The sequence below is a fragment of the Oxyura jamaicensis genome, chromosome 7, assembly GCF_011077185.1.
Source record: "Oxyura jamaicensis isolate SHBP4307 breed ruddy duck chromosome 7, BPBGC_Ojam_1.0, whole genome shotgun sequence".
NCBI classification, from domain to species: Eukaryota; Metazoa; Chordata; class Aves; order Anseriformes; family Anatidae; genus Oxyura; species Oxyura jamaicensis.
Genome location: NC_048899.1, coordinates 16,019,097 through 16,043,852, shown reverse-complemented (window position 1 = coordinate 16,043,852; position 24,756 = coordinate 16,019,097). Strand labels below are relative to the sequence as shown.

The 24,756-nt window shown below is 38.7% G+C and overlaps 1 protein-coding gene and 1 long non-coding RNA gene across 3 annotated transcripts in view; one reads left to right on the top strand and one right to left on the bottom strand.

Moving 5' to 3' along the window:
* Positions 1 to 16,827, top strand: part of BMPR2 (bone morphogenetic protein receptor type 2) — a 103,722-nt gene extending 86,895 nt beyond the window's left edge. The window contains exons 9-13 of the mRNA XM_035331880.1: positions 1,260 to 1,407; positions 2,405 to 2,541; positions 5,859 to 6,031; positions 7,155 to 8,434; positions 10,137 to 16,827. Of these exons, the coding sequence (XP_035187771.1) occupies positions 1,260 to 1,407; positions 2,405 to 2,541; positions 5,859 to 6,031; positions 7,155 to 8,434; positions 10,137 to 10,387 (1,989 nt within the window). The 3' untranslated portion in view covers positions 10,388 to 16,827. The remainder of the gene's footprint in view (positions 1 to 1,259; positions 1,408 to 2,404; positions 2,542 to 5,858; positions 6,032 to 7,154; positions 8,435 to 10,136) is intronic.
* The window catches only part of LOC118170003, a 41,940-nt gene extending 17,447 nt beyond the window's left edge, over positions 1 to 24,493 (bottom strand). Inside the window, exons 1-3 of one of the 2 annotated variants that reach the window (XR_004752423.1) lie at positions 24,283 to 24,493; positions 20,116 to 20,215; positions 4,161 to 5,297 (exon numbers count right to left, since the gene is read on the bottom strand). This is a non-coding gene — a long non-coding RNA (uncharacterized LOC118170003). Of the gene's footprint in view, positions 1 to 4,160; positions 5,298 to 20,115; positions 20,216 to 24,282 lie in introns of those variants that run through there. The other variant, XR_004752422.1, reaches the window with a different exon arrangement.
* Between the last annotated feature and the right edge of the window lie 263 nt (positions 24,494 to 24,756).

Genomic DNA, 24,756 nt, shown 5'->3' with positions numbered 1-24,756 from the left:
CAGCCCTGGAGCTGGAAGTTGTACTTTTATGGACTTTAAATGTGGATATATCTGGGAAAATAAATGCATGTAGAAAGACATGGACCATCTGAGAAGGGATCAGGACAGAATAATGGGGGATGCTCGGAAGCGTAACCTCTGAGAAAAGATTGAAAGATTTCAGGTTGTTTCGTCTACTGAAGTACAGATACAAGTTCTCACATATGTAAAGTGCTTAAAAGAGAAAGGAATAAACTCCATTCAATTTGGATAGGACAAAAAGTAATGACCTTATGTTGTAGGAGGGAAAGCTTAGGTTAGTTATGAAGAAACATTTCTTCAGAAGACAGTGAAGGTCTGGAAAGGACTGCTGAGGAAGGCTACAGAATTTGCATCCTTTGGTGATTTTAAAGGAACACTGTGGAAAAACATCTGCTAGATGTTTAGATATATTACATATATAAGCAAAAATATGCTAACATCTGAACATAGGCTACTCAAATACAGTGAAGTTGTTTTAAACGAAGACTGAAAGTCCCCCAAATGCTTCAGTATATTTGTTGTCTATGTGCTTTTACAGTAAATCTTTACATTTCATTCAAAGCATGTCTCGCAGTACTAATCAACGTCCCTTAGAAAGCATTACAATAATAATACCTAGTGCACAGGTGCTCTTTTTAGATCTCTGTTCACTGAACGAACAGGGAAACCACTGTTTAAAATGCAGGGATGTGAAATAGCCCTTAGACAAAATACTGTCCTGTAAGGGCTGATGAATGACGGCTCTAATCTAACATCGTCCCTAGTGAAAATAAATAGATGCCTTCTAAAGCTGATAATAACCTTTGAATAAGGAAGGTGTAGGAGCAAGCCTTGGTGACAGTCCAGAATAGAACAAGTTCCTTGTTCAGCAGCATCCCTCCCCTATTATGGTATGTACATTGGTGTTGAACAGAGTAGTTTCAGGAAGAAGAAACATTTCTGCATTTCTTACACATGAGAACACTGAGTAAGGGACAATGTTATTTTGTTATTTTGTTACAGTACGTATGAAAAAGTGACAGAGCTTGGGAAGGGATTTATTACGACTAGGCTACTGATACGAGTCTAGAAGATGAGGGTATTTATTTGAAGAGAACTGCATTTTCCATCTTAGCTATAGAAAACATCTAAGTAGGATATTTAAAAAAACAAACAAAAACAACAACACAAACCCTTCATAATGAATTGGATTTGGATATTGCTTCTTGATTTGAAACTTGGATTTTATGTTTTTCCAGGTTGGTACAATCCGTTACATGGCACCAGAAGTGCTTGAAGGAGCAGTGAACTTGAGGGACTGTGAATCTGCTTTGAAACAAGTAGATATGTACGCACTAGGCCTTATCTACTGGGAGATATTTATGAGATGTACAGACCTCTTCCCAGGTAACTGAAAAAACAATAGTAGTAGAAAGGAGTACCAGCAACCAATGTTATCCTAGTCATAGCTTTTTAAGTGATGAAAGGAAATACTTTTATCGGTTATTTTTTGCCATTAAGTCAGTGCCATCTAGCGTTCAAGATTGTTACTGTTCATACTCAAATACACTGTATTGTTAAGCATGAATCATGCTGACAGACTTCAAATTGCCTGTTTAAGCAGTTTGCAGGCTGTGTAGTAGTGCAATTTGAGTGCTATTTTTATTGTCCAGAGTTTATGAACATTGAGGTTGGGTTGATGGCAAAGACAGTACTATGAGTATTTACAGCTGATATGGGGCCTGAAATATCTTTCAGACTTCCAAAATGAATAAATGAATGGGAAAGTGCAGTAATTTAATGTGGCTTTTAGCCATTCACACTTTTATTTATGATACTGACATTGAAAATTCATGGAACAAAACCTGTAAAATAAAAAAATAAAAGAATAAAAAAAAAAAAAAGAGGAAATAAACTGTAAAAACTTAACATGTAAGAAAGTGTAGTGACCTCCATCTTCTTCCTCAGCTATAGCATATAGAATTAATCTGGCATGCAATATTCCCTCTGTAGTCCAACAGATACACATTACATGCAGGGACTTGTAATCTGTCTGGGCTTCCTCCCAGGTGAAGTACACTCAGTCATTTACGTTTCACAGACATTAGGTATCATCCTCAGGCTCCCGGACATCCTAAAGGTACCCCTCAATCAGCAAAGTTTGAAGATGCTATCCTTTGAGAGGCTCCCAAACAACACAACTCATTTGCAGTTAATTCGGCTTTGGGGGGGTGGGGGGGGGTAGGAGGGTAGGGTTTGGGGGTGGAGTCACAATGTCTTGATAGACAGCAATTTTGATACTACCTTTCATCACTTGAAAGCTCTTGCCCTGCCTTTTTTTTTTTTTTTTTTTTAATACATACATATATATGTATTTTATTTTCATTCTTTCTTCTGCTAACAGGGGAGTCTGTGCCAGAGTACCAGATGGCTTTCCAGACAGAAGTCGGAAACCATCCCACCTTTGAAGATATGCAAGTCTTGGTGTCCAGGGAGAAGCAAAGACCAAAATTCCCAGAAGCATGGAAAGAAAACAGCCTGGTGAGATAGAATATTTAGAAATAAGCAATTTATAGCGTGTTATCTGGAAAGTAATTTTCAGTACGCATGAAGTGCCCATGTATTCTCTGTATACTGGATGAGGAACATAAGGGCATTTTTTGACTTTTGACATCATATAAACTAGTAACACCGTAAAATATTTGGCAAAATGTGATTATAATCCTCCAATACTGAAATTTTATAAACATTGTAATAAACTATTTTTGAAGAGAAGTATAGAGCTCAGAATTTACAGAGGCTACATTTTCTAGCAATTGTTTTATTATAACTACATTAGAAATTTTATAGGCTTCATTTGATCTAAAATTTTTATTTTCTAAAGTATAAACCAAGTAATGTTGTTTGTTGTTTTGAATTAGTATAGCTATGGCTTAGAGTCTTGCTTGCTGCTGCAGGCCAACAAGTTACAGCAAGTCAGCTGAACTCTGGTGAGTCTGTGTGCTTGCTTTCATCTGCAGCAAAGGTGAGGTAATGCAACTCCCCTTAGCATAGTGGAGGTTGTTTGTCTTTTATTCCAAGCAAAGTAAAATGCATACAGTTACTGGGTTCTACCTGATACATGATAGCTTGTTTAAACTAAAATAGATTGACTGCAAGTATGAAAATTATGTATTTGACTCATCTAAAAAGATATTTTTATGAATTCACTTTCTGAAGTTATGCCCTTCAATCTTCAGAGACTTTGCTACTTGATAAGTATGTAGCTACTGCACAGATAATGGGGAGCCTAAGGCCTCATCTGTGCTGGTACTTGTAAATACATATGAAACCATTTTCAGAGAGGAGCATAGCCTCCGGTGTTAGTGCTGTTATAAAACACGTTGCAACTGAGTTGAGAGCTTCATAGAGAAGTTTTCTTATTGCATGGTTTTGTCCAGACAATCTTAACAAAAGTAAAAACAAAGAAACAAACAAGCAAACAACCCACAGCCACGTTGGCAAATGCAGTGTTGGAAGAACCGAACATTGACAGCTGTTTTTGAGGACAGTTATAACTAAAACAGTTTAAGGTTGGTTTTGTTTTGCAGGCTACCATTTTCAATGTTTATGTTATAACAAATTGGTAGACTCTAATATTGTACACTGACCTAGTAACAATCCCTGTATTTAAACTGCTTGACACATTCTTTGGGGTGTAATAACCTACAGTTCTCTTATAGGTATCAAACAACCCATCCTACCCTGTGCAAGTCTAGGATGACATCTTAATAAACACTCTGAGATGTCATAGAAATAGAAGATTCAGATAACCTAACTGTGGACCAAGGTCCTTACCTCCTTTGTCTCAGGCATGGGATAAAAGACTTCTGTCCATTATATAAAGCTACATTTACATGTTGTGTTAAAACATCTTTGTGCAAATTCATCTATCAGATAAATGTTTTTATCCTTTTCCTTTTAGAAATCAAAATCAAAAACATTTTTTTATTGTTTAGGTCACATAATTAAGGCACTTTAAGGATGTGGAATCCTAATTTTATGATTACTTTTGCTGTCTGCTTCTTGAATATGTGTTACAATATAGACCTTGTTTAGTGGTTATTGTTTTTTCACGGTATGAATTAACAGATGATGTGCATAAAATAATTGAAGGCGTATAAACTGAGTTGGGATGTTACCATCATTTCTGTCTCATTTTCCAAGCCAAAAGTAGGGACCAAGCTTGATCTCAAAGGTTGGGACTGAAGGCTATTAGTAGAAAAATAGAATAATGCAGATTTATTTCCTTTCATCCTTTTTTATGAGTTGTAGAACTTCTAAATAGTGAACTTTAGTGTAGATCCCTTTGAACCTGAAATTAATAGAAAATACAACATTATGGTAAATGTGAAGCTCTAAAACTTCAGTCTTGCTAACTATCTGTACTGTCATAACTGTGGTCCTTTCAAAATCCTTAAAACATTGACAGGAATGGATCATCTGGAAGAAAGACTAGTAAATGCTAGTTACATTTCTTTCTGGTGAAACTTTTAGGGGAGAGCTTTACAAAGGAGTAAGGCGAGAAATTAGGATGTCCACTGATTTAAAGATGCATGTAAATTGTGTCTAAATCAAGTACTAAAAGCTGAATGAAACCTTTTTATTTGGGGAGAGAAAACTTATCCAGTACAGTATACCCTCATTGTCCCTGAGGGTGCTTTTAGATTCATGACCCTCAGCTAGGAGTATTTTGATTGCTTAGCCCTTCTTCAATCGACTGTGGAAAGCGAGGTGATTTACTTGTGTGGCAGTTCATCCCTGCCTGTGCAGCCATAGCTGCATCACTGAGCAGCAGTGACTTGCCAGATGCGAGTGATGCCAGGAGCCTGCTCTGTGGGCGAGGAGCTCTTCACTAGCAGGCAGAGCTACTCTTGTCTTTCACTGCCAGGAGTGAACACAGCAGTTCTGGCACAGAAACAATCAGCATGGCCCAGTGAATGCTTTGGTGCCCAGCTGGGACTACGCACTGTCAGTAGTGCTGGAGAAGTTAAAGCTGGGCTGAGATGTGAGACATTCTGGAAAATTATATTCTATCCATGGGCTGTAACTGGCAGTAGGGGCCCATAAACGTCTGTCTTTCTGTGCTCAGGATGTAGTGGAAGTACAAATGTTCAGAGCTCGTAATTTCAGTTGTCTCCTCTCCAGGTCTCTGACCATATGGCAGCATGATTTGGAAGTCTTGAGCTCTAATCCTGACTGCACCATTCATCCCACAGTGTGATCCCAGGAAAGTGTGTCTGTTGCCATTTCTCCATCTGTAAAACAAGAGCAGCAATAATCTCCTCCCATAGCGCAGACAAAAATTCACTGACATTTCATTGAGGCATTTGGATATTAGGATAGCATACAGAAGAAGGAAAGCATGATTAAATGAACAAGGTTGTGTCAATTGCATACAGTGCAGGGTAGCAAGGCAGGGACCATTAGCTGAACTGTGAGGATAACCATGGCAGTGTTTCCAGAGCATCGTCAATCCTTTGTACATGGCTTTCATAAAGCAAGGCGAATGAGCATGCACACATAAGAGAGGGTAGGCTGAAGGGTAGCATGGACAACTGTAAATGTAACTTTTTCTAAATAATTATCTTCCCACTGTGGGTGTGTGTGAGGTATGATAATGGTAGTCCTTCATATTGCTGTTATTAGGGTAAACTAGCTTTGAATGCCATTGTGTTGTATATCTTCCATGTCTCCCTCACCAACTTGTGACTATTTTCATCCATACAGTATGCTGCCATAGAATAGTAAATTAGAAGCATGATATAAAGGGAAAATAATTTAAGAAAACTTTTTTTTTTTTTTTTGTCTCCCAACAGGCCGTGAGGTCACTTAAAGAAACAATTGAAGACTGTTGGGATCAAGATGCTGAAGCTCGATTAACAGCCCAATGTGCTGAGGAGAGGATGGCAGAACTCATGATGATTTGGGAGAGAAATAAATCAGTTAGTCCAACAGTCAATCCTATGTCAACTGCCATGCAAAACGAGAGGTAAGAAGAGAATACATTCAGTTTTAGTGGGCAGTGAATGTCCAATACTTAGCTCACTCCAGAAAGGAAGCTAGAGCACACTGTTCACTTCATGTTTCTGCACCTGTGAAGTGGGTGTGTGTTACATGAACTAGCCTGCACATGGGTATTGTATGATATGATCCTGATTGTTTCATATTGCATGAATCTACAAAATAAACAATTTTTGTGGCTTTGGATTCTTAAGATCTCCAATACATCCCCAAAATTCAGACACCTTGTATGTAAACTATTTTTCACAGAGGGGGCTTTTAGGATGCATTTAGGCAAGCTGTCCAAACAGGCTTAAAAGACATGAAGAGTCCGTGAATTGTCTTTAAGAGATCTTGCTAAATGATTCATTAAATTTCTGGTTAAAACATTCTGCTAAAAGCTATGAATGTTCAGGCAGTAAGTTCAGGAGATCTCCAAGACTCAAACCTATAGCTAGCTATTCATTTAAAGAACTACAGGATCATTCTTAACTCATTGTTATTCAGACCCCAGTGAGAGAGGTGCTGTGCATTTTTCTTCTTACAAATGATCCAGACAGAGTAAGAATTCGCAGAAGTGACATATTAGTACTTAAATACTACACATTAGAGATCGGGATTTGAGAGAAAGGTAATGTTGCTGTATGTGGCACAGATTATTTTCATGAAAGAATTCTGTTCAAACCATGGAACACCTAAATTGTTAAAAATAATAGATTTTTCATGGTTTAAGAGCTTGTGACTTATTCCCAGCACCATGTTCTCCATCCTGTGTATGTAATTCTTGCTGCCCTTATTCAGCATCACATCTCTGGAACTACAGCAGTACCTTAGCAGTGAACTGTATAAAGAGAGTATTGGACAAATAGAAGAAAATTACTGTTATCTGACTTACTCGTATAATAACATTTGTGACAAAACTGCTGTTCAAGTAAAGCCACTTTCTGCTATCCAGGACTTTTCAAGGAAGTTACAGAAGGATCTCAGTTCTTACTGTCCTTAGTTCATGCATGAAAAGAAATAAAGACATTCACCTCTCTTAAATGAGAGGCTTTATAATATGAGGTGATATTTACATACATGACCTTAATGTCGCTTATTTTTTCTTAAAGGAATCTGTCACATCATAGACGTGTGTCAAAGATAAGGCCATATCCTGATTATTCTTCTTCCTCCTACATTGAAGATTCAATCCACCACACTGACAGCATAGTGAAGAACATTTCGTCTGAACATTCAATGTCCACGACACCACTGACATCAGGGGAAAAGAATAGAAACTCCATTAATTATGAGCGGCAACAAGCACAAGCTCGCATCCCTAGTCCTGAGACAAGTGTCACCAGTTTGTCCACCAATACTACCACCACCAATACAACTGGCCTCACTCCTAGCACTGGCATGACCACCATATCTGAAATGCCTTATTCAGATGAAACAAACTTACATACTGCAAATGTCATGCAGCCAGGTGGGCCCACCCCAGTTTGTCTGCAGTTAACAGAGGAGGACTTGGAGACAAATAAACTGGATCCAAAAGAAGTAGATAAGAACCTGAAAGAAAGCTCTGACGAGAATCTTATGGAGCATTCACTTAAGCAGTTCAGCGGGCCAGATCCACTCAGCAGCACTAGTTCCAGCTTGCTTTATCCACTGATAAAACTTGCAGTAGAGGTGACAGGACAACAGGACTTCGCACAAGCTGGCAATGGTCAAGCATGTTTGATTCCAGATGTCCCATCTGCTCAGGTCTATCCTCTCCCCAAGCAACAGAACCTTCCGAAGAGGCCTACTAGCCTTCCTCTAAACACCAAAAATTCAACAAAGGAGCCACGGTTAAAATTTGGTGGCAAGCACAAATCAAACTTGAAGCAAGTGGAAACAGGCGTTGCCAAGATGAACACTATCAATGCCGCAGAACCTCATGTGGTGACAGTCACCATGAATGGAGTGGCTGGTAGAAGCCACAGCATAAACTCTCATGCTGGCACAATCCAGTATGCCAATGGGGCAGTGCCGTCTGGCCAGACAGCCAGTTCAGTAGCACAGAGGGCACAGGACATGCTTCAGAACCAGTTCAGTGGAGAGGATAGTCGACTGAATATTAATTCAAGCCCTGATGAGCACGAACCCTTGTTGAGGCGGGAGCAGCAGGTTGGCCATGATGAAGGTGTTCTGGATCGCCTAGTAGACAGGAGAGAGCGACCACTGGATAATGGCCGAACAAACGTTAATAACAACAACAGTAATCCATGTCCAGTGCAAGACACAGCTACAGTCAGTATCCAGAATGTAGCAAGAAATCCTGGACAGACCCAGACTAGAAGAGCACAGAGGCCTAATTCACTGGATCTATCAGCCACAAATAGTTTGGATAGCAGTAGTATGCAGTGTAAGTGCCTGCATAACTTGAACAATTTCCCTGACACTTTTTACTGAATAACTATGTATATCTGCTTGAATAGGAAATACTCCTGTGTCCACTATCCCCAAAGCATGCCCACTAAATGTCCTATAAATTGAATTTCTATCAGAACAATTTCAATCTTTCCAGTCAAGTCCTGTCTTCTGTCTCCATGAACTCCCAAATGTTTTAAGTCACTATCTGCCTTCCACATATATGAAATAAATCTGTCCCTTTCTACTTTTCCTCTAGAAAGGAAGTGATTACTATTCTTGTTATTATTTACAGGCCTTTGACTTTGGCAGCTGCAAAGCATATTGAAATATCTCCTATTTCTTCCTTGAGGGACACATTGCACCTTCTTTTCCTTATTTTTCCTCATTCTCTGAAGAGTAGATGCATTGTTTAAGTAACTTCCCATAAGTACTTATGCACATCATGATTTTTAAAGCAACTGATTTTACTGTATTAGCCCAGGCTAGATGGATGGTCAGGCGTAACAGTTTATCTGAGCTTCAACAGTTAAAGCAGTCCTTTGTCAGTTTACCATGTACATATTAAAAAATAAAGCCGTTAGAGAAGGAATTTGAATAGACTCCTTCAAAATAACTGCCTTAGAGTTTTAAGCCTAAAGATTTAAGAAGTTAAAAGGGGACTTTACTTTTCACAATAAGAATGCAATCATGTAATTATAGTTAAATTAGGTATATTCTCTGAGTTTAAGTTTGCTGGAGCTATTGGGAAGGTTTCCTAGATAATACACTTTAAGACCACTCCGTAGTCTTTGAAAGTTGCTTGCAATTCTGACTATGTTTAGGTATAGACTGGCATACTAGTAAAATAATCTGGGGTGCTAGGCATTGCACATTTGGAAAGAAAAGGTTTAGAAATTAACCAGAACAGTTCTTTCAAGAAATGTAATTGAATATTTAGCAATGGAATATTTAAGCCTTCCTTTTAAGTGGGAAACCTTAATTTTTCTCTTTACACATTAGCTTAAGTTGAAATTTTATTGAGGTAAAGAAAAAAGATTATTGTAGTAACTTTCTTTATTTGGAGGTTAAGAAAAAAGAAAGGGTTTGGAGGTTAAGTAAAGTGGTTTCAACAGACTTCTACTGCTCAATTTTTATCCTGTTTCAAGTTGACAAGCAGGTGTTTTTGCCAGTTTTACAACCTAACATCCCAAATCCTATTTAGGATCCTAACAGAGAATAGACCATTTTGGCCCCAGGCAAAGGCCTCAGCCTTGCCTGGGGCTTCTTATGTAAAGAACTGTTTTGTCAAGTGTCAAGTAGGATTACAGAATCTATGATTCAATTATGCTAGTAAAAGTTTAGCCTTTGCCATCCTGTAGTAGCTACATCATTTTTTGTACCTCCCATTACAGCTAGTTTAAGATATTATGATTGGAAAAATCCCCTGAAATGTCATATGCTGATTCTGCTGTTTGATGCCGATGTGCATTCAAGGTAGTGATGCAAACTACTTCACTGAAGTTATTTCTGTCAGAGAACAGAATCTTCCCCCTTTAGTAGCAGCTACTATTATTGATATAGCTGTCATGCCTCTGCCATACAGTTGCTTCTTAATAAGATTTTCTTCTTTGTTCTGTTCTGCGTGAGTAACCCTGGACTCTCCAGTCTAATCCTCCTGTAATACTATTTTCTACTTTTTTTTTTTTTCCCTTCAGTAGGTGATTCCTCACAGGATGGCAAATCAGGCTCAGGAGATAAGATCAAGAAACGTGTGAAAACTCCATACTCGCTTAAGCGGTGGCGTCCCTCAACATGGGTCATCTCCACCGAGCCACTGCACTGCGAGGTCAACAATAATGGCAGTGACCGGGCAGTCCACTCCAAATCCAGCACTGCTGTTTACCTTGCGGAAGGAGGCACTGCCACCACAATGGTATCTAAGGACGCAGGAGTGAACTGCCTGTGAAATACTTTAAATGCCGACAAATGACCTTTTTTTTGCATTATTTGAAACAAACATGCAGAAGACATTTTAAAAAAAACTTTCTCCTCCTGTCAGCAACCCCTATCAAGGACTCGCTTTAAATAGATTTCAGCTATGCAGAAAATTTTTAGCTTATGCTTCCATATTTTTTTATTTTGTTTTATTTTTTGAATGTTTTTGCACTTTTATTTAGTATCACTAAAGTTAAGTCTGTCTGTTTTGACCACGGAATATATATATGTGTATCAAAAATGTGGTCTCAAAATATTTTTTTAAAAAAAGTAACAAAAAAGTATTGCTGATAATCAGTTTGGACCAGTTTCTTAAGGTCACTAAGATCATAAGCAGACTATAAGACAGGTTTGACTGCAGTGGTGTCTCGTAACCATGTTTTGATTTCTGTGCACAAGCTAGTCTGTATATTTCTGTGTTACAAAGTGTATTCTCTTTTGATTCCCCCGCCCTACCATTTTTCTTGTGTCATGTTGAAATGTGCAATAGTCTATAGTTCACAGTATGCTTTATTGAAAAGTGTTTCTAAAACTGCCACATGTTCCTCTTTTTGTATTTGTTAATTTTTCCCTGACAGCTGAGCAGTCAGCCAGTCATGAGAGTGAACTTTGCACGCCATAGCCAGCTTGAAGCAGCTGCCTATATCACATTGTGCTCCAAGGTGACAATGCATGAATTTTTCCCCAGCTTGAAAGGGCTTTAAAAAAGCAACGAAAAATATGAGCTCAGTATCTTTCATTTGATTCTTCCAAACTGAAGTAGTTTTCCTTACCAGTAGTAGATGCCAGCCTGTGAAGTTCTGAGTAACAAACCGTTGAACAAATTTAAGGCAACAGTTTCAGCCATACTTGTATGTTATTTTGTGCGTAGTTTCACCCTTTGTGTTTATGTAAAACCGTACTTAGATCACTAATAGCATACATTCAAAAATGCATTTTCAACAGAAATCTAAATAACTATCATACGTACGAGCTCTGGTGAAGATAGGTTGCAAAGATATTTTGTTTATGCAGAGGAAAAATCATGAATCTTATTTGGCACAAAACAGTTTTGGGATGAGTCACAAATCTTTCTTAATTTAACACCTTACAGACAGTTTGGGGTAAAATCAGGCTGATCACTTATGCAGCTAGGTGCATCCTGATTGGCTGCTGTTGGTAAGTTAAAACTCTTCTTCCCCTCAGATTTTTAAAGCCCTTCATTCATCTTGTTAAAATCTATTGTATGCTTTTAAAATTCATGGTTATGGGTGTCTGGGGACAGGGATGTTTTTCCTCTGGTTAGATCCTTCTTTCAGTTTGTATGTAACACTCCACACATTGATTTTGCGTGTCAGTGAACATGAATGTAATACATATTGAGATTTTTTTTTTTTTCACCATCTCACGTGGAGCCTCTTAAACTCTTAAGTTTTTGTAGAATGATCATTTTTACTGCCTACTGAAAGAAAATTAATTTCCTTACTGGTCAGGACTTCCTTCTGCCTAAGAAATATCCTTTCACGTAAGAAATACTCTGATTGAAAACACTTCAGTAAAAAATATTTAGATAAAAAAAAATATATAACACATGTCAGTCGTTGGTAATGAGTAAAGTTTTATCACTGTAAACTGTTAACATTCAAAGAAAGAAAATCTATGCAGTCAGCCTGCCAAACTCCTATGGCAGGGTACTGGCAGCAAACAATTGCCTCCCCCAACCTATCTTCTTTCAGCAGTCTGAAACAGATGCTCTGTGCTTTCAAGCTCATTTGTTTCCTTGCTATTGTATTACTTTTCCCCATGAGGTAAACTTGCCAACTCTGTTTTGTACATCTGATATAACTGGCATAATATATGCCTTGCTACATCTGATTCTTGCTGTTTCTCAAACCTTTGTTTATGCTTGATTTCTAGGATTTTTCTCTGGTAGTGCTTATTAACGGTTTCTTAGAATTTCTGAGATATCTCCAAGAGATAACTCTAAATCCAGACTTTTGATTCAGTGTAGTTGCAGAAATGCAAGATACGAGACAGTTTGGAATGCCTGTGCTCTTTAAGTACCAGTTTGAGTAATACCTTTCATCTCTGAGGCACAATTCTGTTACATCGAAGTATAAATACGTTGTTATATTTCTCCTCTTCAAAAATACACCCTTTCTCTAGTTTTACTTGTAATTCACTCCCCAGCTTCCCATCTGCTGCAATCTTGCATCCCAGATGTTGAAAACTTGCCAGTTGCTCAGCTGGGTTTCAAGACCTGAATCAGATTTTTTGGCATTCTGTTCATAATGTTGGCTGTGTTTTGCATCTCTTTTGGACTTCTTCAAGTCCACATTTGAAGTGCAGTATGTTGTTTAGTGATGATTGCTGTATCATGCAAATTGAAGATCCTTCCATCCTTTCCCAATGACTTTTTCATTTGCCTTACATGTATCATCCATCAGTATTTCAGAATGTGGGCTGAAAAGCATATTTAGGACATTCTTATCTAACTTGACACTCTAGGAAAATAAAAGTTATTTGCCCTGACTACTGTTTCTTTCTGCTAAGACAGATTTGCAGCAGTTTTCTAGCCTTTCGTTTCAGTCCAATGCTTTAATTAGGAAAAAAAAAAAATCAACTTTTTTATGCTTCATGCAATGAAAAACATTTTAATACCAGATGAAAAGGTTCTTCTGCAATTTTATTTAAGTATTCTTAAAGCAAGCATAATAATTTAACCTCCTTTATCTCTTTCTGTCACTTGCTGGAAAGCCTTTTGGTGTGAATTATAATTAGCAAAAAGTATTGGATTGGTAACCTACCATGGATAAGTACAATTTGTAACTTGATAGAAATGTGTACTTTATCACAAAATATCATTTAAATAGAGAAAAAAACTATTTATTTTTAAAGGTCAGTCAAAACAAACTCTTAACTGTGTAACAAAATATTGTATTTCTGCACAGCTAGATGAGATCAAATTAGCACAGTTTGTTTTTAATGCGTATTTTAGTAATGTCCTTTTTAGCTCACAGCACATAATCCAGTCTCCGCATAATACTTTATCTGTAAATTAAATGATATTGAATTTTATCTAATATCTTGGAAAATCATCTTTAACCAAATAAAATACATGTAAGAGAGAATTCTACAGATCAGACACATGGATAGATGATAAATGTACTATAATCAAGGGAGACAAATGTGTTTTATTTCTTTGCTTTTTTTAGCATAATGATTAAAGTTGATAATTTTATGTCAACATGTCATGTAAATTGCAGACAAGATAAATATAGAAAAAATGAAAAAAGAATGATAGTGTAAATATATATGAATTGTGCTACTGTCAAATAGGCAACAGTAAAATATTTGCTATGGTAATTTATAATGTATAATTCAAGTCAAATATTACAGCAAACATTTGTGATGTTTCTATATATAAGCCAAAATTCAAAAGCTTATTGATTTTAGAAAATGACATGCTAGTAGAAGTTAAATGAGTTACTTAGGTTAATGCAATGTCTATTTTAGTGTTTCCTATAATAGTGATACTCGCCAACATGACATGGTTTTTAGAATGTGAATTCTAACCATTTGAACAGACATGCCTGCATAGTCAAATTTATTTTCTTCTGATATTGACGTGTGCAAGTAAGATTATCTGGAATGCTTCCCCTGAATTTGCTTACAAAGCTCTATGCTTCATGTGCTAAACAATTAGGATTTAAAATGGCTTTCTTGGAACTCTGAGATGCACTTAAATTGCACAGCAAAAAGCTAAAGGAGTTCCTAACCTACAAGAAAACCAGTTGATACTGTCTTCTTCAGAATATTCTCTGAAACAAGGAACACTTTTAAGATTGTGTTTTACTTTCTTACCATAGTTCGTTCAAGTCTTATTTCCATTTTGAAAATTATCTAATTTTCATTGGCAACAGTTTCATTTTTTTTAGTGCACAGGGGACAAAAAACAATGAAAGATGGATGCTGGCAGGTTTCAGGAAAAACAAATGAACAGAACCCTAATTAATATGTTTATAAAGTGTGTATCCTCCCATCTGTCAACTCTCCTAAAAAGAAATCTTAAATCCTACCTGCCTCAGAAAGGACAATAAGGAGGCTCTGTATTTGTATGGAATGGATTATTGGGAAAAAATTAACAATAATGAATTGTTGCATAGAAATTACATATGTATACCTGTATAAAAATAATAAAAGTTCCCAATGCTGAAACAGTGATTTTAAGTGAGAAAAATAATAATTGCTTAGCAGAGTAGTATATGCATGACCTGATGTATATGAAATTTGAATTTGGAGCAGCTTATTATAGATTGAGATAGGTTTGATTAGACTATGAAAGTTGGGTTATAGGCTGGATGACTTAGTATTTTGCATAAATTTGGATTATTTGAACTTTTTCTATCTGGTCTCCCACTATCCATTTTGCCAAGTAAATATATTAACCTCCTTTTTTTTAATGTCCTTATTATTTTTTGTTCAACTTTAGTTCTTTCTTCAGTGAGAAAGCTATAGCAGTAGAGCTAAATATATATATATATATTTATGTAAACTCTGTATGTATTTAGATGCATATGCATATCATGCATAAATTCCAGGATTAAATTCTGTGAGTTACAGCATCAGATGTTAGCACTGGTATTAAGTACTCTTTTTCACATACCATTTTAAAGTTGTCTTTGCAATAAAAATTGGGCACAGACTGAGACGCATAATCCAGCAGTGTTAGATCTCCCATGACAGACTTTTCACTGTTTTTTTAATGCAGTAGCTATTGTTAGGTGTGTGGTTGCCCTTTAACACTTTTTTTAGGCCATTAAATCCAATTACATTTTAGGCTTCTATGTTGTCATATAAAACCTCAAGCTACAGAAATACATATGTTTGATATTTTTTTTTTCCCCTAAATTGGTTCAGGTCTTATGCAAAATAGTAAAAAATCAGATTTCTCATTTTGGGGTTTCTTCTGTACTGACTTAAAATTGGTAGCAGAACTTCCAGTTATGCAGCAAAGAGATTTAGGCATTCCTGCAAATCAAAATGGGAGTTCGGTTTGGCACAAGTTTATCTGAGGAAACCAATATCTAATCAGCTGGTGCTTGAACCAAATGCAGTTGAAATCAAAGATGAGTCTGCCATTGATTATGAGCAAGTGAGGGCTAGTTAAACTGGCATTGGTTTTAATAATTTCTTGGGAGGATTAGCCCTGGGAAAGCCAAGAATGTTGGTTAACTTCAGTGCATAGGTCATGTTCCAATAGGCACCGTAACTGTCACAGTAAGGAAGGATTTCTTCAAAGTTCTTGCAGGCTTCTGCAGATATATTACAGCATACAAGTGTCAGGAGCATAGTATCTCGCCTGGTAATTATTTTAAAGCAGAAATAAATACCCTTTATAACTTAGAAGTTTCCAGGTCTCCCAAAAGTCAACTTTATAACCCATTAACTTGTTTTAAAGAGAGAGCAAAAATGTTGAGATTTATTTCTAGAGCACTTGATTCACTTTTTTTGTGCTTCAGAACTGTATCATGAAGTATCACACTTCAATCTTCCTTATTCGAAAGAAGAAAAAAAAGTTTGTTTCTGTAATTTTTAAAAAGTCAAAAGAACACAAAGAAACAGGCAAGTCCAAGTTATCACTGCCTTTCATTTGTCACTTGAATCTTCTTATTTGTGACTGTTCTGTCTCTTTCACAATGTTGAAATGTACTTAAAAAGGTTTGTATGTAATGTTTCTTGTCTGCTTTTTGTCTCTAGAAGAAAGTGTGCTCTATTCACATTTATATAAGCTGGAATCATATTTTACAATTGCTGTGGATTATTTTTCCCCCAAATGCAGTATAAGAGGAAAATGAACATGGCAAAGACTGATTTCTAGGGTTTGATCTTCTGTAGAGGCTGAAATTAGGACGTGAAACTGCCATTTTCCTTAAGAAAGACTGTAAAGAGAGCATTTCTGAGCGAGCTTTTCTGGGGAAGAGGGGGGAGAAACCCTAGAATACGGAGTCTCATCAGAACCCTTTTGTTAACGGGTATTTTTGTTTTTTCTCTCAAATGATTGAGGAAATATCATGTATGAATTTATAAATAATTGCTTTCAGTTATTTCTTTTGTATAAGCTGCCCAGTACCCTTGCTATGCTATATAAGTTGTGTTTCATGGAACAGTGTGAGTATGAAATAAAAAGCTAATTTTTTTTAATCATGTGGATGCCACTATGAAAGCTGACATTGTTAAAGCCACTACAGAGTTTTCTATGAATACTTGTAAGAATTGCTTTGTTATATATAAACCTAAATAAAGAGATTGTATTGATACAGAGACATTGGATAAGAACATTTAAAAGGCTATTCTTTAGGTCTAAAAGAAAAGGCTTGCTGTAAAATGGTGCATTATTCCATTTATTAAAGATCATATTAATGACAAAAAGCATGGTCTTTTGTGGCTTTTTCATGGTATTATTGGCCATCAGTGCTCCCATGACTGTGGGGAAAACTGTTGATGTATATTTTGTTGGTGGAAGAATGAGGAACAACTTCATTACTATGAGCTGAACAGGACCTTCAGATACCTTAAGCCTGTGACATTATACATTGCACTGTTATCTGATAACGTGAAATAATTAGGGCTTGCCTTTACTATATTAATGCACTGCCTCTCTGCTTTTTTTTTGCCTGTTCTCACTGGTCAGCAGTTAAGATGCTTACATTAGCAACTAAATAGAGTTTGTGTGCATTTCAAAGTGCTGCAACATGCATCCTTCACCTTCACCTCTGGGACCTCACTGGCTTCAGAACTTCATGTTACACGCAGACTGGTGGGGCACATCCTGTACCTCAGTTGCTCTGGTGTTTACATCTCTCCTCCTTACATCTCTCCTCCTTACTTCATTCTTGCTGATTTACTTTTCTGTATCCACAGCAATGATATTTTTTTGCAAGCAAATAAGAAGGTGGGGCAAGTCTGATACCTCTGTGGCCAAAGAGCTACCTTATGAACAAAAAGAAAGAGCATGAAGAGCTTTCTTGCCGTCATGAATGAGGAGGAAGCAACAAATTGAGGCAAGTAGTGCATGGGTTGAACACTTGCCTATACTGCAATTCACCTCAGCCTCACAAATCAATCTCGAAATCCCTGGCTACCGGGAGGGACCATTACAAGCCTCACCTCCCCTCTGAGCAGGAAGCAGCCACCCATGATCTTCCAGGCGGGATATACAGATACCTTGGGGGTTTTTGCCTCAAAAGGATTAGGAGATTAGGACAATTACTGACAAGAAGGTCCCTCCCAAAAGACAGCACTGTGCTTACATGTGGTGGCTTGCTGTTGGCTCAAGATAACTGAGCAACACCAGCTCACAGGAAAGAGGCTAGCTAGCCTAGTCTTATTACTTACATGTGAAGCTTTAAGGACAGGCTCACAATGTTCTTTTTATCTAGAGGTCTCAATGACATTGATGGGAGCTTGAGACCTCTGAAGTCCTCTCAGGATCAACTCCAAGGGTTACATTTCCCATGAGGCTGTAGTCAGGAAGAGTCAGTGGGGGTCTGGGCCACCTGGAGCTCTCGCATGCTGGCAACCACCTGAAGTTCTCATCTCCTGTGCCACAACAGGCCTGTTCCCTTGTTCCCTGCTGCCCTGCCATAGGTGGCAGCTCCTCTTCTGGCACAGGTGAGAAAAGCTGGTTGGTGGCAGTGCTGCTTCAAGTGTGGGGAGGCATGCTGACTTGATCAAGGGCAAAACCATGAACTCCTGTATGCCCATTTTACCTTTGCTAGTGCCCTGGAAGGCCAGGCTGCAGCTGCCAAGGAAAGCTGGGAGCCTATGTGCAGGGTGGCCATGAGGAAAGTAGACATGTGTCTCCCCCCCTCTGCAGCAGTTATCACTCCTTGCTGACAGCAAGAGCAGCCAAGGCCTGCCCTAACCCAGCAGATGTGGCTGAGTCTTATCCTTAGGGCATCTGAGAAGTCTTGAGTCAGCTCTGCAATAACAAAGTGTTAACAGTGGATTTTACCGATATTTTTTACTGGATAGGTGAGATACTCAGACCCAAGAAATAGTCTCCCCAAGAGATTTCTGTGTGTGCCCTTATGCACACACCTCTATCAGCTCTCTCCTGCAGAAATAACCACTTTTATTCAACTTTTACTTTGCTATTGTGAAATAAAACAACAACAATTATATTCCCCTTTGTTCCAAAGCAGTGATGCAGCTGTAGGAAGTACTTTGTGGAACACAGCCACATCAGTCTTTCACTTGTTTCCATTCAGGCCTTTTTTCTCCCCATTTACTTCTTGCTAATTCTGCTGTTATGTAAATTTTACATGTGCAAGAGATTATAGACATCTGCTCTCTGGCATGATCCAAAGCACATCTTATTGGATAAGACGGTTAATTTTACACAGGCAGGGAAAACTCTACCAAAATGTTTTTATGTGTATAAAATAAGCTTTTCACGTTAGCCTGAAAGATTGTCATTCTTTTTCAAATGAGGAGTTTAAATGTTTTGATTTCTAGAATTTAAATGGCACATTCAGGCCCTCTGCTTTTATGTCATGGGATATTCCTCTCTTCAGATCTCAGCACCACGGGAAGTCTGGGAGAAATCCACAAATGCTCATCTGAGTCTAAGGCATGTGCTGGGGAGCACTCATGCCTCTTTGCCGAAGACAACAGATAACTCTGCCTGAAGACAGCTGGTAGACACTGGGACATAGCTGGTAGACACTCCCTGTTTGTAGGGATTGGTCTGTGGAGGATGGCTGAGGAAAGCAAACCTATTTACTAGGCACATCTAAGCAAATGGCATTTTTAGATGGGGATCACAAGGACACTGGAAAACTTTCAAGGATGCAAGTATTGAGAAAGGTTAGAAACAACTGATCTAGCTGCTTTTGAGCTCCTGGCAGGAAGGACAGCACCTTCTCAAGACCCTCCACCACAACCCAAGGACCTTTTTAGAGTGAGTGCATGCACCCAGTACTTAGCAGTCATGGTTGTGTGTTGGTTGAAAGGCTGCCAGCAGCAGAGGGGCTTGGAACTTTGCCTAGCTTTGCCTCTTTCATTTTCTCAAAGATCATATCCTCTCTCTCAGTGATGGCTCTCTGGATGTCCTGGAGGCAAAGCCAGGCTGAACACAAGGCACAATGTATGAGGATGGGATGACAAAATTGAGATGAAGTGGTGTCTGGCTGAGATGTAACCATACAGTTAAAAGCTCCTCTGCCCCTCATGGCTGAACACAAGGAGACTTTAGAGCACTACTTGATCGTTACTCTATAAGCAGGTATTTTCTCAAATCAGAGAATCCCATGTGCCCACCCCATCATACACTCAGCTAAAGTTAATTAGTTTAACTGCAGGACTACTACATGTATGTGGACAGAAAAGTTATTTAATCACTGCTTCTCAATGGATGAATAAGTCACGCTAACATAATGTTAACAATCTCTTGAGCTTTTATAAATGTTATAAAAACAAACAGAAGCAAAACAAGTTTGTAGACCTGAATCAGAAGGATGGATCTTTCTTCTATCTCTTAAATGAATAGTGTCTATAGCTATATGCCTATTTATCACATATACAGCATGTTCATCATTCTGTAATATGGCCATAAAATACACCTTACTGAAATATTTCCATTTATCAAATTAATTGATAATTATGACAACTGAGATAAATATTTTACTCACAGTAATACAGTTCCATTATACTCACCGTACAGAAATTGTGTCCTTGGCTTGTGAGAGCAATCAGTATTCAATGTTCATAAATCAAATTTTCTTCTATTGTTCATATGCATTCTTCTGCCTTGGGACTAGAAATACAGAAGCATGTTACATTTCTAAATACAACACAAAAGTAGATTAATCTCTGTGTTATTTTGCAAGATCTATGACTATGTGCTAAAAATAATAAGTTTTTGGAAGATACTTTTAAAAAAATCTCCAAAAAGGAAGGAAAGTTTTGTTGCTGGAAGGAAGGAGTTGTGTGTAAGTTATTATTCAGTATATTTTGGGGGAGAATAGTTGTGGGAGATTAAACTGACTTGCTTAAATGAACTAGTCCACTTCTGTCAGTGGCACTGAAGCCAAAAATTCAGACACGTGGCAGATAATATGCTTTTCCTCCTGCTCATTTTCTTCCTTCAACAGAGCCTTAGAACAGTTGCAGTTACTCTCAGCTGGCAAGAACTCATGTTGGTGAACCAAGCATGACTCCAATTGCTCCCTTCCATCAGCAGTTGGACACTTTCACAAGGTCCTTACTTAGTGTTGCTACTGTTATTTAATGTGTGTTCAGAAAATTGATCTGTATGCATGGAAAATCACGTAGCATGGAGGTGAACTTAGTTCCAGCTTCTACAGAAGTTTGTACCTCTCCCAGGTAATTGTGTGGAGTGGAAACATCTCTCAAGCTCACTGTTAAGAGTTGCACTGAGGAACGGTGTTTGCAAAAAAAAAAAAAAAAAAAAGGAAAAAAATACTTATAATGCCAGTGAGAGATATTAATTTTTAATTATTTTAAATTTTAAGCCTCAAGATAATATTTTTATGAAACATTTTCTTAAAGATTATAAACATAAAATGTGGCAAGAGCGCATTTTTGTTTTAAGTTTCCTTTTACTTATTGCAAGTATCTTGACTTATGTCCAGGGTCCCATCTGTTGTTTGTATTGTTTTAATCTTAATACCTTATTTTCAACCTGCTTGCCTCCTCAAATCCCCCCACATATTCTGGAATATTAACTAGGATCTTAAAGGTTTTGTGAGAAGCAAATTCTATTAAATTTGTCCTATTTTTTAAAAGTATTTTTCCCCTGTTGTTGTTGAACGCCCACGTAAACAAGCAAAACTAACCCACTCTGCAGGGGAGAGATGGGAAATGCAGTGAAATATCCTGGGGCATAATCTAATGTTTAGATTAGGCTCCAAGAATCTTTAATCTTTCAACCTTCAACATTACTCACAACAACCGTAGGTATAACAATTACAGACAGTAGATTGCTCCTTTATGAGTGCTGCTTTGCATTAATTTAATTTCAGAGTAAGACAAGAAGATATTTGAAGCTACTTGGAGACCAATCATTTTCCATAAGGTTTGCTCATTAGTGATGTTTTTAAAAGTACATTTTTCATATATATTATTATGAGCAGTGAGTGGATCTACTCATAGAACTTCAGTCCTCAGGACGATAAAATTCCTTAAGCATTGTTTTTTTTTGGTAGTCAGTACAGAGGGATTTGGGCTTATAAACTTAGTTAAACCTCTTTGGCCCTTTGTTTCTCTGCTTTTGATTCAGGATTACTATTTTGATTGCTTTCCTATTTATGTCCCTATTGTCACAAGGCTGCAAATTTGTTCATGCAGCTCTGTGTGTTTTATTAGTCTGCCTTTGAGGGCATTCTCGATAAGCTTCTATCATTTGGATTGATTTGTTCATAACTGCAGCTTTTGCTGGACAGCTCAGCTCATGCAGGACAATGGGATGAGTAAAAATACCACATAGAGATGCTGAAGCCAGAGAGATGGATCCTGTGCATGTGGAGTGACTCCAGTGGGCTTGAATATCTAAAAGGCTGGTTCAGATGACACTGATAAGGAGGTTCTTAACTTCTCTGATGATTATGTTTTTCTTTCCAGTTGGTTTTGGATTGCTGTTGGCACCATTATGATAGGTGCTGTGGGCAGAATAAGAGACCCACTGATGGGAAGAAATCACAGCCCGCAGATGCCACATGAAACTGTGTGAAATGCATGGTGCGAAGCTGGCTTGGATGCCATTTGGCAAGTCAGAATGCGGCAAGGAGTGTGACAGCTGAAACAAACCCCAGCTTGTGGGAGATGTGAATTGAAAGGAGAGTCTGGGGGGGATTTGGATCCAAGTCACTGGGGGGAGGGCTTTTGCTTCGACTTTTCTGTTATTAAAAAGAATGTTTCAAAACTATTTTCAAGTAATTAATAATACTGCTGTAGTTGTCTTTTATTTCCATGGGGTGTAGGAGTAAGATCTGTTGTAACACATTTATTACAGTTTAAACAAATTAATGTATGAAGTGCACGCAGTTTGATTAGGTCTGAGTACATGATTTTACATGTTGAACTTTCATGTCTAATGTGTGTAAAGCAATACAACTGCTGATGAGAAGCATACATAAATGCTTCGCTTTATATTCTCCTAACAACTGTGTGGAGCAGTGCCATTTTTTGCAGCATGACAATAACGTGGGAAGTACTATAATTGTTACAGATATCGCAACTTGGATCCAAAAAGTGCATCATGCAAAAGATATAAATCAATACCTTTCATTTTTGGACTCTTTAAAACAGCATCAGAAATTAGGATTTCTTCAAAATATTTTATGCCTTAAAAATATCTTTATGGCACACTGTTCCAAACAATGCCAGTATTTCTGGAGAGGGCAAACTGTCCAAGTAGCAAAAGCCTGCGGAGCAACTGCACCAGCATTGGCAGTAGGTGATGTCACAGCAAAGAGGATTACATCTTCTGGTCTTAATTAAAAATTGTAACCAAGATATGAAATAAATGCTGTACAGGTTAACCTGCATTAGGGTAACCTAACTCACTGACCTGGGCTGCCAACAAAGCAGCAGACAGGTTCTGTTTATTTCTCCAGGCACGGCATGCCAGGGTGATGATTTTCTACCTCCAGGGCATTTTCCTGTGGAGCATCATGAAGCTTGGGTTCTCTTTTTCAGTGTATCAATGGAGTTGCAGAGGGAGTTATGAGTTACTCCACTGCCTGTTCTCTGCCTCTTGGCCATCCCTGGTGAGGCGAGCACTATCTCGCAGACATTTCCCTAATTAAGTGAGTTATCTGGAACTATGATGCTTTGGCACATTGTACCAACAGTACTTGTGATGGCTACAATAAAAGCATTGGGAAGTGGTCCCATGTGTATCATTTATAAGGTGACTTAAGTAACTTGCATACTGTAAGGAGGGGGTACAAAAGACTGATGGTAGTCTGCCAGGCTCCTGGTCCCTTTCCTTGACAGCCACTTGCAAGGGTAGCCCAGGATAATTCCCAATACCAGGCACAGCCTTGTAGCCCGTTTTGGTTGACCCATCATGCTACCATGAAGGCTATGTTACTAGTATGTACACAGCCTGTGAGCAGGCGTGATGTCCTTCAAAGGAAATTTAATTAATGCAAAGTGCAGCAGCTAACTTCATAACAAGCTCATCACCAGAAATGCAGCAATCCTATTTCCGTCTGCCATTCTGATTTCTCATTAAAAAATCTCTTCACAGGAACTTTGACTTTCAAGGCTGTAGGTAGGCCTGTGTCCAGGCATCCTTAAAAAGGGCCTGTACACATAGTCGTGCTTTTCAGGTTTGTTAAAATTGTCAGCCACAAAAATGAAGTTCTTCAAAGCGGAAGACAGGGCTTTTTAAGTAAAGGAGGCTTCAATCAAAAACAGCAAAGGAGAAAAGAGGAAAAAAAAAAAAAGAACAGTATGTAATTTGTTGTCACATCATTTGTATCATAGCAATGGTATTCAATTGCAACATGCAACTTGCAGAACAATATTGAAAGGAATTTGGCATTTGGCTACGGAAAGTCCTCTGGAGTAGCCCAGAACTGGCACTGGCACTAGAAAGAGAAGGGAGGATTTATTGATTCCCATGATCTGAAGGTGCTAAAAGGCGTTTACCTTACAGCTAAATAATTCAAACGTGTGAACCAAGGCTTGTTACATGCATGTATGCGCTCCTCTGAAGTATAAATCAGGTTAAGAAGATGCTGGCATTTAACCAGTACTTTTAGAAGATTGCAACAAAGATACGAAGAGTCCACAGGAGAACAGTAAACAAAGCAATTAAGGGAAAAAGGGGGGTCAAGTCTGCCTGGATATTACCCACACGCCTGGTGCCATCATCTGCAACGCTAAGCCGGTGGCAAAGCGATTGGATAAGGCGCTGCTGAGCCCTCGTCCTCTCCCGCAGGGCAGCCCTGCTCGTAGCGTACACCCGCCTCCCGGGAGGCGCTCCCTGTCCGGTTACGGGCCTTCCACCCGGCGGCTCGGCCCGGCCCGGCCCGGCGGGCCCCAAGTCCCGGGAGCTCACGTTTCCCCCGGGGAAATCCCTGAGGCCGGCGGTCCCGGGTCCGGGGCTGCGCCTCCGCCGGCACGTGCCGGGGCCGCCTGGCCCTTTAAGGGCTGCCCCCCCCCCCCTCCCCGCGCAGGCTCGGCCACTCAGCAGCGCGGCCCGCAGCCAATGGGCGCACCGTAGCTGCGCGAGACGAGCGGCGGCCTGGCCAATGGGAGGGCGCGTGGGGCGGGGCGGGGCGGGGCGGGCGGCCGGGGCACTATTGTTGATGAGGCACACGGAGG